General features: G+C 37.0%; 2 protein-coding genes across 9 annotated transcripts; one reads left to right on the top strand and one right to left on the bottom strand.

Annotated features, from left to right (window-relative positions):
- Positions 1–94: 94 nt before the first annotated feature.
- Positions 95–4,268, bottom strand: LOC18441360 (NAD(P)-linked oxidoreductase superfamily protein). Of its 4 annotated transcripts, none has more exons than XR_016044493.1 (9): positions 3,831–4,268; positions 2,369–2,453; positions 1,951–2,067; positions 1,776–1,840; positions 1,570–1,666; positions 1,339–1,474; positions 1,094–1,205; positions 855–974; positions 95–448 (listed from the first exon to the last, which is right to left on the bottom strand). XR_016044493.1 is itself a non-coding variant. In XM_006851478.4 (9 exons), exons 1-9 carry the CDS (start codon positions 4,129–4,131, stop codon positions 263–265), a joined length of 1,155 nt encoding a protein of 384 aa, XP_006851541.1. In that variant the 5' UTR covers positions 4,132–4,268; the 3' UTR covers positions 95–262. The 4 variants fall into 4 exon arrangements, 1 of the variants encoding a protein (XP_006851541.1); XR_016044492.1 differs by having other exon boundaries at positions 1,395–1,474; XR_002282134.2 differs by having other exon boundaries at positions 1,570–1,658.
- A 1,819-nt stretch (positions 4,269–6,087) lies between these two features.
- On the top strand, positions 6,088–14,166 carry LOC18441361 (WD repeat-containing protein ATCSA-1). Of its 5 annotated transcripts, none has more exons than XM_006851479.4 (9): positions 6,088–6,542; positions 8,279–8,539; positions 8,898–9,057; positions 9,162–9,334; positions 9,778–10,021; positions 10,403–10,557; positions 12,375–12,464; positions 12,741–12,809; positions 13,955–14,166. In XM_006851479.4, the coding sequence occupies exons 1-9, from the start codon at positions 6,393–6,395 to the stop codon at positions 14,012–14,014; spliced, it is 1,362 nt and encodes a 453-aa protein (XP_006851542.1). In that variant the 5' UTR covers positions 6,088–6,392; the 3' UTR covers positions 14,015–14,166. The 5 variants fall into 5 exon arrangements, 3 of the variants coding, with proteins under 3 accessions (XP_006851542.1, XP_088708116.1, XP_088708115.1); XR_016044490.1 differs by having other exon boundaries at positions 6,123–6,542; positions 10,403–10,561; positions 12,398–12,464; XM_088851990.1 differs by having other exon boundaries at positions 6,216–6,542; positions 8,241–8,539.
- Positions 14,167–15,090: the final 924 nt, after the last annotated feature.

The raw sequence follows: 15,090 nt of genomic DNA, 5'->3' as shown, positions 1-15,090 counted from the left end.
TTTGATCACAGACTCTGAGAGATTACCAGTGTAGAAAGAGAGAAGGGAGAGAGAGGGGATCCCATTATATAGAGAGACAGGAGGGGGCGTCATCTTTATTTTGTTATTATTTGTATTCCATAAAAAAGGCCAATGGTCACAAGTTTATTATCATTGTGCATTTGATTTAGATTCAGTGGATATAAAAAAGGTATATTTATGACTGTTCAAGTTCTTGAAATTCTATTCTGCAACAGAAAAATTGCATCAAATACAAGTCTCGTTAAGCACGCCTGTATTCATCTCCGCAATCTCCAATGACTTGTTGAAGATCTCTTCCTTTCTTGGATACTTCTGTTATGCTGCTCTTATCTTCATCATCTAGAACAAGTGAAAGTATGGAGTTGCAGTCTTTGATATGCTCAGAAAGACCAAGTCTCACACCTACCATGGATCCTGCAACCGATGGCTGTGCACCAAACCCACATCAGAGTAAATGAAATAAGAGAGAGACCTCTAGATTACACTAGAAATTAGAAGTTATCAACATGAAAAACATTTGGGTAGAGCTAGCTTCTCGTAACCTAGTTGTTGAAGCTCTAGTCTTTTACCCAACATTACAGATTCAGAGCCCATGTTCATCAACGAGAAAAAAGAACCTTAAGGAATTGAATTTACAAGAAGATGTAGGAAGAAAAATAGAACAGCTATGGCAAACGATTCTTCAAAATACAAGTGAGAACAATGAAAGAAAGCAACGATTGATTAAAAGGGTATTGATCACACAATAGTAGATATGTCAAGATTTCAGAGAAGTGGGTTTAGTTTGGTACTTAATAGAGATAAATTTTGATAAATTGGCAAGGAAAGCTTACCTGATCCAGTATATATCTAACTGCTACGGTTGTAATAGAGACCCCATGTTTGGATGCTACCTTCTTTAGTGTTTGCAATAGAGACTGAAAGAGATTCCATCCTCCCCATGCATCAACCATCTGAGAATTTTCATATAAGGTTTAATATAGCAATCCACTATTTCAAATTAAAATGAGTTCATGACTTAATATCCTGTATAGAAAATAAAGGGCACACGGATGGCTCAGAAGAGCATTACCCTTTTATATTTTTGAAGGGAAGGAGTATTTAATGGGGGACCAGCAAAAGGAATAGCCAAATTGGCATCGAGAAACTTCTCAGACAAGAGGCCTCCCATCACTGTCCCATACCTGCTTTCTCCAAGTCGGTTAGACCATGAAACCGAGAGACACAGAGAGAGATTATCAATTGACAAAGTTATCAGGAGAGATTGACAAAGTTATCAGGAGAGACCCTGGATATGTTACCTATGGACACACTTACATCTAAACATAGACAGATGGAATAGATAGATAATAGATAGATAGATAGATAGAGACGTTATCAGTTTGACTCCGGTGAGCTGACAAAGTTCAGCCATCCGCTGTTGGGGACGCATATCGACGACAGAGTGTTGAACCTATTGAATTAACAAATATTTAGTTATTACATAATCACCATACTTAAGAAAGAGAACTTCTACAAAGATAAAGGAAAATGGGTGGACTTTATTACTTGGTTACTAACTATTGGAATCCCATTTTCAAGGATTATATGTAACCTCTCAGTATCAAAGTTTGTCAAAGCCAATGTCTTTAGTTTACCTGCATGCCTTTCACCGAAAAAAGCGATCAAGCCAAGAAATGAGGTAGCCTTACCCCATCATACAGTACAACAAATATGATACTATTATATTGGAGAACTATGAGAATATAACTAACCTTCTTCCTTTAGATCAGTGAGGTGCTTTAGTGCATCAAGATACCCAGGATTTGAATAATCCCACCTGAAAAAACACACGGAAGAGAGAGAGAGTTCAGTGATAAGAAGCTATTTTGAGGTAGTCTACAGTTTGAAATACCATTCCAAATTCCTCTAAAGGAAAACTAAGCATACCAGTGAAACTGGAGCATGTCCAAACATGGTACATCCATTCTCTTTCTAGAAATGTTGATGTTCTCCTTGACATAGCTAGCTGTCATTTTGACTGGAGGGGGCACCCACTTTGTAAGACTGTCAAATGAGAACATGTTAACTAAGGGAACTAACATATCTTCTCTAGCAACAAGATCCATGGAAGATACTAGTTTCAAGAAGGGAATTGCACAGAATTGCACAATAGAAGAAGAACACAAAATTCATTAGTATCACTCTAAGCCTATCAAACACTCCTAAAAACCTTACTCCATTGAAAAATCACCATTAAAAACCTACATTTGCAGATTCTCAGACAAGCCATACTCAAGGATATAGGAAACAAAAAACCAACACATATACCCTATAAGGAATGTGGTTGGAAGCAATTGAAACTGACCCTCTGACTTGATCAAGTAACTCGGGTGGGCGCTCTCGTCGAACTCTGTTGATGAAAATCCCATACAAATCCTCTGCCGGCCCATCTATGAGAAAAACCAAACATTTGTAAGTATTGGAAAGTTCAGAAGAGTACTGCAACTACTCTCACTCGCTCTCTCTCTCTCAAGAGGGAGAAAGAGAGAGGGAGAGAGAGAGACCAATAACCTTCTGAAAAAACACAAGAAACCAAATGTTATATAGATTTCTAAAACATCATAATAAACCAATTTCTTAACTTTCTTAAACATCAATAGCAGCCAAATTGAGTAAGAGTGAGAGTGGAGAAGCCAATTACGCCAAATTTATAAATTAAGAGAGAGAGAGAGATGCGTCAAATTCATAAGTTTTCAAAAAATACAAGAAACAAAAACCATAGCTTTGTCTGTTGTCTTTCACCCTCAAGCTTCTCTCTCACTCTCCCTTCTCTCTCTAAACTCTCATCTCTTTCTTTCCCCTCTCTGTTCAACCCCCCCTATTTTCTCTCTTCAGCCCTTCTTCTCCCCCATCTCCTCTCTCTCTATCTCCATCTCTCCCCCACCTTTCATTCCTCTCTTGACCTCTCTTCTTTTCTTCCCCTTTCCTCTATCCCCCTCATCTCCCCTTCACTCCTGTTTCTTTCACGCTCTGAATACTATTCTATCGACCTCAACTTTTTCTCTCTCTACACTCTCATCTCTTTCCTTCCCCTCCCTGTCCCCCCCTCTTTCATCCCTCTCTTCTTTTCTTCCCCTCGTCACCCCCTCTGCCTGTCACGGCAATGACACCTTGGACAGGTGAACTTAAAGACTCATTACAACATTGCAAAGCTACTGAAGTCCTGCCCCGTTCTCGAGGCAGCACCATCCTAAGAGCCTTCTCAAGTACAAATTGAATTTTCAGTTTTGCTTCTCTCTAGTTCTCGTCTCTCTCTTTATTTTCAGTGTTTTTACTCCCGTTTTACCTTCTTTTATATACTCTGTTCTCCCCCCTCCAACTGTATACTTTGTACTCTGAGCACCCAATATGTGGGATACCGTCTTTAGCTTAGTTTTGATGTATAACTTTTTATACTTCAAATACAAAATTAACCATTTCCTCAAAAAAAAAAACCATGGCTTTCTCAAGCATCATATTAAACCAATTTGAGCAACAGAGGCAAAATGGAAGAACCACAGAGAGATAGGAATTCATAACATTATAAGCAAGGACCAAATTCATAACCTTTTGAAAGTATTCAATTAAACTGGGCAACAGACCCCGAACCAACTAGAGAGAGATTTTCATAACTTTCTAAAATTTCATTAGTACTAAGACTAATTCATAACTGTGAGGAACATTCAGACGACCCAAAACTGAGTGTGTGAGCAGAGTGATATAGAGAGAGGTAGAATGAAGAGAGACAAAGGATTAAGAAAGAGAAAGTCTTTCTGAAAATTGCTCACAGTGATCAGCCATATCAAAGGTGGACAACCCATTATCAGCATATTGAAGCATAGCATCGACAGCATCATCGCGATTTATTCGACCCCAACCCCCACTTGTCTGCCACATCCCATTCACTACTCTGCAAATATCCAATGAATCAATCTCTCTCTTCACAATGGCCCTTCTCTCTCTCTCACTAACAACCTGGCACCTAAGCTCGACCCCATGGCGCACCTGGACTCGCCTGCGAGAACCATTAACTGCTCTCTTTATACCCAGTGTGCCAAAAAATGAGCTTTGGTTGATGCTTAGCGCCATTTTTTTGCTAGTGGGTACCTTGGCTCTCTCTCTCAATTGCTTTTGGGTCTTTCTCTCACTCTCTCTCTCGTGCTCTTCGAGCTCTCACACTCTCTCTCTCAGGCACTGGGGTCTGCCCTCCCTCTGTTGCAAAGGCCACTCTCTCAGGCTCCGCCTCTCACTCTATAAACGATGCGAAGGTGAAGCAGAGGCAACGGCAGGCCATTTGATTTGGCGAATGGAGATAAGTTAGAGAGAGAGTAATTTAGTGTGACTAAAAACACCTCCATCTTTAAGTTAAGGACACGGTTTCAACGAGTCTATTCTCCATGCATAGATGAATCACCTCTTAAAAATCTATTGTTGAGATTGAATTTTGGGCCTAATTTTTAAAGGTGTATGCTATATAACGGGGATTGTATACAATAAGGCCATTTATTGGTACGAGAAAGTCACAGTTACTTATAACTATATGATGTGAAATCTTATAGCTTGGTTTGAGTGTATTTTAAAGTTCGATAAATTTTTTTTTCAAATTTGAATTTGATAATAGAATAAATAAAGCCATCGAATTTTACATCTGGTCAAGATTAATTGTGACCACCGTGTATTAAAGATAAACGGTCTCATTGTATATTTTTCATTTCTTTCTAATATGGAGATCATCAATATAAATAAATAATAATTTTAAAATTTTAAAATAGTCATTTTACTAAGAAAATATTTGAACGGTAAGTTTCAATTGTTTTTAAATAGACCACCATTTGCATCTATTTTTAAGATTGATGCTTTATACCTCGGAGGCTGTGAAGGTAAAAATGTTGTCTCCATTGCATGAAAGAATTCTCTTTCAGGGACATGAGGGGAAAATTGTTTCATGCAATGGGAATCATATTTTTATATTTGTCGTCCTTGATGGATAAAGCAACCATTTTAAAAATCGATGCAAATAGGTGGTTCATCTAAAAACAATTGAAACTACCAGTCCAAATGATTTTTTAATATAATAATGTTTTAAAATGTTTAAAATTTATTTATTTATTCTTATTCCGTGCTAGAGATTATGTGTCTTTAAAAATTAAGTTAAAAAATCCATCTGAAAAATAAATTTTTAAGAGGTGACTCATTTATACATGGACTCAAAGAAACTGTCTATGAAGGAAAATTGTTTCATGCGGTGGGGACCACATTTATACATTTACGGTCCCCGAAGTATACAGCATCCATCTTAAAGATAGGCACAAATAAGTAGTCCATCTAAAAATAATTGAAACCAATGGTTCAAATGTTTTTTAATATAATAATTATTTTAAATTTATTTATTTATTTATATTCTTGATTTCTATGTTAGATATTACATATCCTTAAAAATTAAGTAAAAAAATCCATCTAAAAAATAGAGATTTTTAATAGGACTCATTTCTACGTGGACTTGTAGAACAGTACGGTTTGTATAGAGTTGGGACTCTAAACAATCAAAATAAAGCTCACCTTCAAATGGTGTCAAGAAATGTAGTTTCAAGGTTATAAATCTTTGGAATAGCCTTAAAATATATTTTTATCTTTAATTATAAAATTTAAAACTTCAAAAATAGTGTAGATCGAGCAGATCTATGAAAACTTGAAAATTGACGGTTAAAAAATGCGGTATAAGATGTACTATTTTCATAACTTAAAAAAAAAAATTTATATATGCATGTATCTTGATATCGAGATGATAAATTTGGATATTTGAGCATGAAAACAACCTCTTCTAGTGAAATTATTGAGGTGGGCGCCCTTATGGAAACCTAATCCTTAATTTATAGACCCAACCCTGGCCTGACCCCACTTTTTGGCTCCTGATCCAATGGACTAAGATCGGGTCAGGTCTGGTCCCGATCGAACTTATGTCCAAATCAGTTGGTTCCGGTCGGGTTCGAGCCGGACCCGCCCATTCCCAACGCTACAAGAAATAGGGCTTAGTCGGGGGTTCGAGAGAGAGTTTTTACTATCAATCTATTATCCATAGAGAGGGAGAGACGGGTGAGTAAGAGAGAGAAAGACTGGGGTAGTCAGGGAGAAATAGGTAATAAATTTCGAGTGGGGTGTTAAATTGAGATTCTTGAGAGAGAGGCGCCAATTTGACGAGGAATTTTCAAGCCTCGTTCAGAACAGTGAGAGGAGATTCATGGAGCACTTTAATTTAACCCCACCATTGAGAGATATAAAAAAACTATAGAGAGAGAGAGTAGCTTTAGAGAGAGAAAGAGTTAGAACGAAGATGCCCACTGATTTGGGAAATGTGGAAGGTGGTGGACGATAGAGAATTGGGCAAGATCAGGCCTGCTTCATTTGCAAGCCATATTCAATCAGCTCGAGCTTCATCTCTGCATCTCTCCAATCGCAAGGAATTCGTGACCGCTCACAAAGGGGCTGTGAACTCTTTTCAGGTGCTCTTCTTCCATCCTTAATTGCCTAATTTTCTTTGCTTTTTATTGATTACTCTATTTATTTTCATACCTCATATTTCAGAATTATCAAGTGTTACACCAGAGCTGTTATAGAGATTATGAAGTGATTTGTTATATTGGGTTGAAAGAATCAGTTGGGATTCTCTATTGATTAGATTTGATTCAATTTTTTCTGCTTTATTTCCATGGTAATGTACACATTATGGGTTTATTCGGCTGTCAGATTATGTGTTGGATTTTCCGTCGTACTCTCTCTCTCTCTCTCTACCCCATGTTTCAGAATTGTTAACATTGGGCAGCAAAAGTTCTTATGGTGATTATTCATGGATCTTTGTTGCAATGATTCAGCGAAAAAATTATCGTTTTTGCTTTTGGCTGCAGTATCATTTGGGAATATGTCCATATGTTTGTTTGGATTCACAGGTTCCCTTCTTCTTCTTTGATATGCTTTTTACTTGTGCGCAAGGAAAATATTCTGATTGTTTTTGCAATTGCTTTCAAAAAGTTGAGAAATTGCATCACTTACTTTTCATGGTTAGTTGAAAATGCATTTTTTGTGTTACTAGTAATCTGTTCTCTCTCATTTCTTAAATTGGAGGATATTCTACTGTTTTATTCTAATGAACTTTCAGAAAAGGGAAAAATAAAAAAATAAAAAAGAATATTTCTTATACACTTTCTAATTTGCTTCCCTTTTGATTGTTTGGTAGTATGCTCATTTTTTTAGCTGTGTGTCCTCTCCTTTTATCTTGTTGTTGGTTATTCTTCTTCTTCTAGTACTACTACTTCTTCTTCTTCTTCTAGTACTTTTTCTTCTTCTTCTTCTTCTTCTTCTTCTTCTTTGGTTTTATTTGGGGGGTGGGCGTATGAGTTGATCTTGGGACCCGAATAGAGAAGAAGTAGTTCAACATGGTAAATTCTTGAAGCTCAAACTAACGTGTATAAGGATCGTCATAGTTCATGCCATCTAGTTGTGGTAAGGTAGTCAGATAGGCCTATGCATCAGGCCTGAATTATAGTGATTCAGCAGTTGATGACCTTTGTATTTTCTCTATATTATTGTTTTTGATAATGTTAACCTTAAATTGAAGTAAGAGGAATACAAATATCTAGGCAATCCACAGGCAGAAGCACTAGGAAAAGAAAAAGAAAAAATAAAATTAGAATAAAAAAGCCCTATTTTTTAAAATATCGTATTTTCTCTATATTATTTTAGTAAGAGACCTACCTATAGCCCCTGCCACCAGCAAAATTGCTATGACCATACCTCACTATCTGCTCTTCTTAATCAAATGGGTTGTGTTCCCCCTTCCCAGTATACCATGTTCGAATTTAAATAACTAGACGGAACATGGATTTTCTGAAGATACCTATGAACAATGGACCAAATGATCAAGTTAATATGGATAATGGGCAGTGAACATAATGGATAAACGGACTAATAATAGTTTGTTGAGAATGGCAGTGAGCATAAAAGATAAAAGGATTAAATGAGTAATATTTTGTAGAGACTGTACTCCTCTCTCTCTCTCTCTCTTGTGCACACACCTACGCAACTTTAAGGTACTCTAATAGGCTGCTCTAAGAAACAGTCAAATAATAATGTTCTTCAATATTTTCCATTGCCCTGAGACCATTCGTTTTACGACATGGTCATGTTTCATATATGTCATTTAGGATAGTATATCGACTCCACATTTTGATGGCAAGGCCAGGTTGATTTGACAGAGAAGCGTTATTTGCTATCTGGAGCTTCAGATGGATCAATTGCAGTTTATGATGTGCAACATGCAACTGATTACAATGGAGGAGGACTGGTTGCAAAACATACATCACTCTTTGTGGTTGACAAAAGACAGGATTTTAGCCACAAATACTCTGTGTCATCCGTTGCTTGGTACCCAGTTGACACTGGGTTGTTCATGACTGGATCGCTTGATCATTATGTCAAGGTCTGGGACACCAATACAGTCCAGGTATGCCCTTTTTATTGGAAAATTATCAAAATTATGATCTTGCATAAATTGGACAGATGCTCCAGAAATTTGCATAAATTGTACAGATGCTCCAGAAACTTGAACTGTCAGGACATTATTTTGATTCGTAATGTTTTCACATGGCTATTTTACCGCTTATCAGTTCACATTTTCAAATCACTTGTCTAGACATTGGTACAGGTAAGATGGCCATTTATATTTTGAGTTTCTGGACCACCTTCATGCTCTATGCAGGGGTTCCAGGCATTGTTATGGTGGTTGGCCTTTCTAGTTTCAATAATTGTTTCCTTCTTGTCTAAGTAGTCGATGTTTCACTTTGGTGTTCGTGTATTTGCAGGTGGAGATGAATTTTAAGATGCCCGGAAAGGTATATGGAATTGCCATGTCCTCTGTATCCACATCTCACATGTTAATTGCTGCTGTCTCTGAAGATGTTCAAGTTCGTTTATGTGATATCTCTTCTGGAGCATTCAGCCACACACTATCTGGCCACCGTGGTAGGCTTAATAAAAATTAATAAGAACTTCCCTTGAGTTTTTAGATATGTTCTTAAACTGGTTTCCAGAAAGCTTATCTTCTAATACGATAAGTAACATGGCAGATGGAGTTTGGGCTGTGCAATGGTCTACTTCAAATGAGTGGGTTTTAGTTACTGGTGGTTGTGATGGGGCAATAAGATTCTGGGATATTAGACGAGCTGGGTGTTTTCGTGTGCTGGATCAGTTCCAGACTCAGTTTGGGAGGCGGCCCCCTCTCCTCAAATCATCCACAAAAGTAGGTTTCTTCTCTCTTCATTCTATAACTCGTTTAAGAATTCAATTCATTACATGTAGTGAAGTAAAATTCTTATGTCTAGTCCTTGGTGATTTTTAATTTTATTGAAGTGAGGCTAGCAGTCTAGTCCTTGGTGATTTTTAATTTTATTGAAATGAGGCTAGCAGTCTTGTCCTAGGTGATTTTTAATTTTATTGAAGTGAGGCTTGCAGGTTGAAACATCTACATCCTTATTACCATATTTTATTTTAATCTATCTTATTTTATGTTATTTTATATTTATGGGGTTACCATCATTTTAATCTTTAGAGTCTTATTGTATAAAGGCCCTAATGTTGTAGACGGAACAGAACATATACCTGCATATCAATTTCGACATCAAAGAAATGCAGTTATCTTCTTAAAAAAACATTTGTCAAGAAAACTTAGTGGTTTCTTCTCAGGGATCAGTGCCTGAATCTTCGGTGGCGAGCACCTCTGCTTCAGCAAAAGTCAAGGTACCACAAAAGAAAGCACCTTGTGGAGGTGGGGCAAAACAGTCCTCTATAAATAAAGGTTGGACCAAAGGTTCAGTTCTGCAAAGGCAACATCCTGGAATGTTGTCCAGTCGAAATCGTGCTAGTGCCCACTATGGTGCGGTTACTGGATTGAAAGTTACAGAAGATGGAATGTACTTGTTAAGTGCAGGTAATCTTTAATACGTTGGTTACTTTAGGGATCTCTTAAGCTTAATGACCTCAATATGAAGTTATTATATTGTAAATGGCCTAGGAAGAACATCTTGAAAATATCTTAAAGGAAACAACACTACAGTCTAATGGATGTGGCACTGGGATCATAGTCATCAAAATAAATGATGGCTTGTCATGAAGAGAGAGAGTGGGGACCCACCATCAGGGTGTTTGGTTTTGGTGGGTCCTACTTTCTCGATGACCACTCATCATCTCGATGGACGGTGCTGACCCCAATGGTTTATGGAAAAGACTAGGGTTTTTGCATACATATTCTAGCATAATCTGACCTTGGAATAATTTAGATTGATGGTTAACGCCTGCCTGTTTATTGTAGGCACCGATTCAAGACTAAGATTATGGGATATTGAATCCGGTCGCAACACTTTGGTTAACTATGAAGCCATGCGCTTGCAAACTAACAAGCCAATACAACTAGCAGTCACTCCAGATACAGAACTTGTATTTGTTCCTGGTTTAACAGCTGCCAGGGTAGGTATTCTTCTAGTATTATCAAGGCCCTCTCTCTTCTTTGTTACATATATGACAGTCTTTGTATTCATGATGATGTTGTTTTAAATGGGAATTGGTAATATATTATGAACTGGAGAATGGGGTCATCGTTATCCAACGAACAGTGATGGAGATAATCCGGTGATGTTAGAACCGGATCGGAGCCTATCCAAGCTGGAAAGCGGTGAACCGATGGTCATTCTGGTCCATCGACCGGATTGTCCATCAAACCGGCACTTAACTGGCGAACTGGCCAGTTTAGCATCAAGACCAGCTGGTCCACTGGTCCAGCACAGATCTGGCCAGTCGTGATGGGGCCTGAAAAAAAATAAAGAGGACATCTTATTTTCAAATTTTAAGTAGAAAGTCTTCGTTTTTGGGGTCTTTGTCTTGATAGAAATAGTTTAAGGGTGTGTCGGTCTTTTTGTATTTTGGGATGGTTTGGGGGTGGAAAAAAATGAATTTTTAGAGAAAGGTACTTGGGCAATTTTCTCTCTCTCTCTCTCTCTCTCTCTCTCGCTATATATATATATATATATATATATATATATAGCCACATACACACACACAAAAACCTGCATTTTCTTAGAGAAAATCTGGCAACTTTTGGGGAGGATCTGGAATTCTACCCACTCTATTTCTAGTGCCCAAGCAAGTTTTCTACACCCTTTTCTTTATTTGTTTGTTTTATATTTGAAAACCTCAGAAAATATCTTTGGGTTTTTAGGATTTTTTGAAGGAAATAAATTTTTTTAAACCAATGAAATAGGTTGTTTCTTGTATCCAGTTTAATGGTTGTTTTTGCTTTAATAAGTTTATTGTTGTTAATTTTGCTCATTTGATAACTTATATGCATTTTTTATATAAATACGAGGTTTTTATGGTTTTCTTTTCTTACTTGCTTTTTTTATTTTATTTTTGGTTCTAACACTCCAATATATCCATACAATGGACTTTGGGTCCTTTCAGCTTTTTTTTTTTTTCTTTTTTTTATCTCTGCTAATGTGATTTTTTTTTTTTTTTTATACATTTTTCTTTAATGCGAAAATTTTAACTATGGAGAAACAAATGTTGATTTTGTTTTTGTTCCTTTAAATTTTTTTTCCGAGTTTTCTACATTTTCTCATTTTCCCATAATTTTATCTATTTTTTGTGTTTTTCCTTATTCATTTGATTGGTATGACTGGTGAATTGGTCAAATTCGATTCATGGTCCAATACCCTTACCGGTCCAGCCACTGGTCTAGTCTTAACAACACTCAGATGATGAACCCAACATTTGCATTATATCCTATTTTGGTGGGTCGCACACTTTCTCCATGACTGCTTGTGGTCTCATTGGGTGATCATGATCTCAGTCTACTATGCATTTCTTGGAGGAAAAATATTTCATATGGCCGGCTGCATCGTAAACCTCTCCAGTAAAACCAGATCCGGCTCTATAAACTCCACAAATCCATCATCGCCACCTTGATAATTGTGGACTGGAGCTATATATATATTCAAGTCCTAAAAATGGTCCAGCTTGCAACATACTCTCTTGAATGTCCATCCAGTCTTCATAGATTTGCCAGATAGACACTGTTTTTGGAGCTCCAAATTCCATAGCCAGGGGCAATAATGGATATGCAAGCTATCACAAGGTTTCCAACAATGTTTGGAGGTGCACCTGCACCATGGCCATGCCAAAACCTCATCCTTTCTTTATTATCTGTTGGATTATTGCATACTTTCCTTTTTCTTGTCCTTTTAAATGGGAGATACCTTTTTGAGTGTTTTAACTTCAACATTTCTCAGGCGTATGATATATGGTCAGGTAGAACAATCTTGACATTCAGAGGCCACTACGAGTGCGTAAACTGTTGCTGGTTCAACTCGCAAGATCAGGTATAATTTGCCATTCTCTGTACATGATGTGATGTGTTGTGAAACAAATCATATGTGTTTTTCCTGATTTTTAAGGTAAATGCTTCATGTTTAAATGTGATCTTATAAATAATAATACTGCATATTCTTTCCTCTTGCTTTATATGTTCTGTTTCTCGAAACATGAGCTTCTGAGAGGTGATTCTTTGTAGAAATGCAATGAAGGTTTCAAATTTGGTCCATGCATATAGTGTGGTGTGCTCCTCCTGATCCTTGCTTTTAACCCTTTAATGTCAGGAGCTATACACAGGCAGTAATGACAGGCAAATTCTCGTCTGGTCACCTGATTCAATGGTCGAGGAAGAGGTAAGATGTCACATTTCAGGCGGTAATGACAGGCAAACTCTCTCTCTGATCCCGCCCTCGAAGCCCCAACATTGTTTGAGTTAAATGTTATAATTTGCGTATGGCCCAACTATATATATTAGGGAAACTAACATAAATTAACAGATAGATCCCTTTTCTTATGAAATTTACAAATGGTCTTAAATTTTTTAAATTTTATTGGGAAGTCCCTTTTCTTGTCAAATTTTTTTGTTTACCAAAGTAACCTTGATTAGACCCTTGAACTGCTTTCTTCTGTTTCTTCTTCTTATTCTTTTTTGTTGACTTGTTAATGAGCATTTTGACCACTTTTTTTTATTTGTTATAAGGGTCGAACCGCTCCGCTCTCTTCCTTTTTTTTTTTGTTAACAAGTGGCTTCTGTAAGTGTAGTGTGCACACCACATGCTAGTTCAATCGTTGAAAGGATCGAGAAGGCACTAGGGTCAAACGAACCTTTGTAAGTTTGTTGTCTAGACCACGTGCGGGCTTAAACCAGCTAGTGTGAGCACCAGATCAACCCTTTGAGGTTAGAACTAGCTCATGTTTGCACACCACATGCCAATTCAACTCTTCATAGGTTGAAATTGCTTGTGATGTGTGAACAGCCATGTTTTCCAGAACTGGAACTAGTTAGTGCTCTCACAAGAACCTTCGAGGGTTAAAGTTGCATGTGGTGCAAACCACCTCATGTTCTGGATGCTGGTTTGACCCCTGAAATTGATAAACACTCTCTCTCTCTCTCTCTCTCTCTCTCTCTCTCTCTCTCTCTCTCTCTCTGTTGCTGTAATCCCCAACCATGGATCCCCTTGAAAACTACACATTAACACCCCCTTCCCCCTTATAAAATGATGCTCTAAGTTTCATTGTCTCCAACAATACTTTTTGAGTTTTGTATTTCTTGAAGGGTCGAACTTCCTTACAGATTTAGTTTGATCCTTAAAGGTTGAACTGGGGCATTTTTTGTAGTTTAAAAAACTCACAAAAAAAGGCTTCCCTAAAAAATTTGGAAAATTTCGGATTTTTTAAATTTTTGTTAAGAAGGATATGTACGTTAGCTTTCCTAGATATTATGTGCTCTCTCTTGCTATGCCATCATAGAACCTGATGATCTCAAATGGACATGCAGGTTGAAAACAATGAGAAAGGACCGAAAAGGTCATTGGATGAAGATTGCTGGAGTGACTAGAGAGAATCCCCTTTCAGCTTGAACTTGTTCTATGTTGTGTAATGTACCTTCGCCACTGCTCTTGAGGTTGGATATTTGTGTTGTTTTATGAGCATACTCCAGTGTAAATGTTCAGTGTATATAAATATATTTCGCTCTAATTTCCTGGACAATGCATTTGTTTTTTTGGGAGGGAGAGAGACTTCTTTTTTGGTTAAGTTAAAATATAATGAGAGTGATCTTTTACTCAAGGTTTCGTTTATTTTTCTTAGGGTTTCGACTTTGCGATATTTGGTAAAGTTGCACCTCAAAACCCTCTAGAAAATGCAGTTTCGGCAGTGTTAAAAATCCTTCGAATAGCCTTCAAAATCTATTTTTCCCTCCGATTATGAAGTTTGAAGCTTAGAAAATAGTGCAGGTCTAGTAGGTATGTGAATATTTTAAATAAATTGTATCACAAATGTGCTACATGATAGACCATGGAGTTTGTTTATTTATTTATTTAGTTATTTGTCTATTTAATCTAGGATTTTTGTTGTTGAAATGACATGTTTGTAGGGTTTTCAGCCCTGGAATTGAATTTTTGGCAATGTTTCATGTGAAAATACTTCCCCTCAATTGATCAATGTTGTGCGCACTTCTGCATGCACACACTGCACACTAATTCCTTTGGGCTAAACATCACATTGGGGGATCTCTGCAATGTAAAATTTTTCGATAAAAATTGCCAAATGCATAAAAGAAAAAAAGAGAACTTTTGAGTTCTTAAACACTTAGATTTGATCGAAAGATGATCCTCTTGAATCTTAAGACTGCATGTAGAGTGCCTATAATTTTTATTCTTTTCTTTTTAGAAAAAAAAAGGGTTGGTTTGAAGAAGTTACAACCCCAAGTTTTGGGTCATTTCTAGATAGGGTTTTACTTGGGAAAAGGAATAGACCACATGCTCTAGTGGGAAAGTAAAGATGAAGCTTGTAATTCTGGTGCTGGAAACCATTTGTGATGTCTTTCGAAATATATTTTCTCTTCTGATATGAAATTTGAAGCTTTAAAAATCATACAAATGTGGCAGTAAACAATTAGAACTATATTTTTTT

This window comes from Amborella trichopoda, chromosome 11 (genome assembly GCF_054954075.1).
Source record: "Amborella trichopoda isolate Santa Cruz 75 chromosome 11, AtrichopodaSantaCruz75HAP2 v2.0, whole genome shotgun sequence".
In the NCBI taxonomy this organism is placed as follows: domain Eukaryota; kingdom Viridiplantae; phylum Streptophyta; class Magnoliopsida; order Amborellales; family Amborellaceae; genus Amborella; species Amborella trichopoda.
Note: the sequence above shows the minus strand (reverse complement) of the source record. Positions and strands in the feature narration are given on the sequence as shown.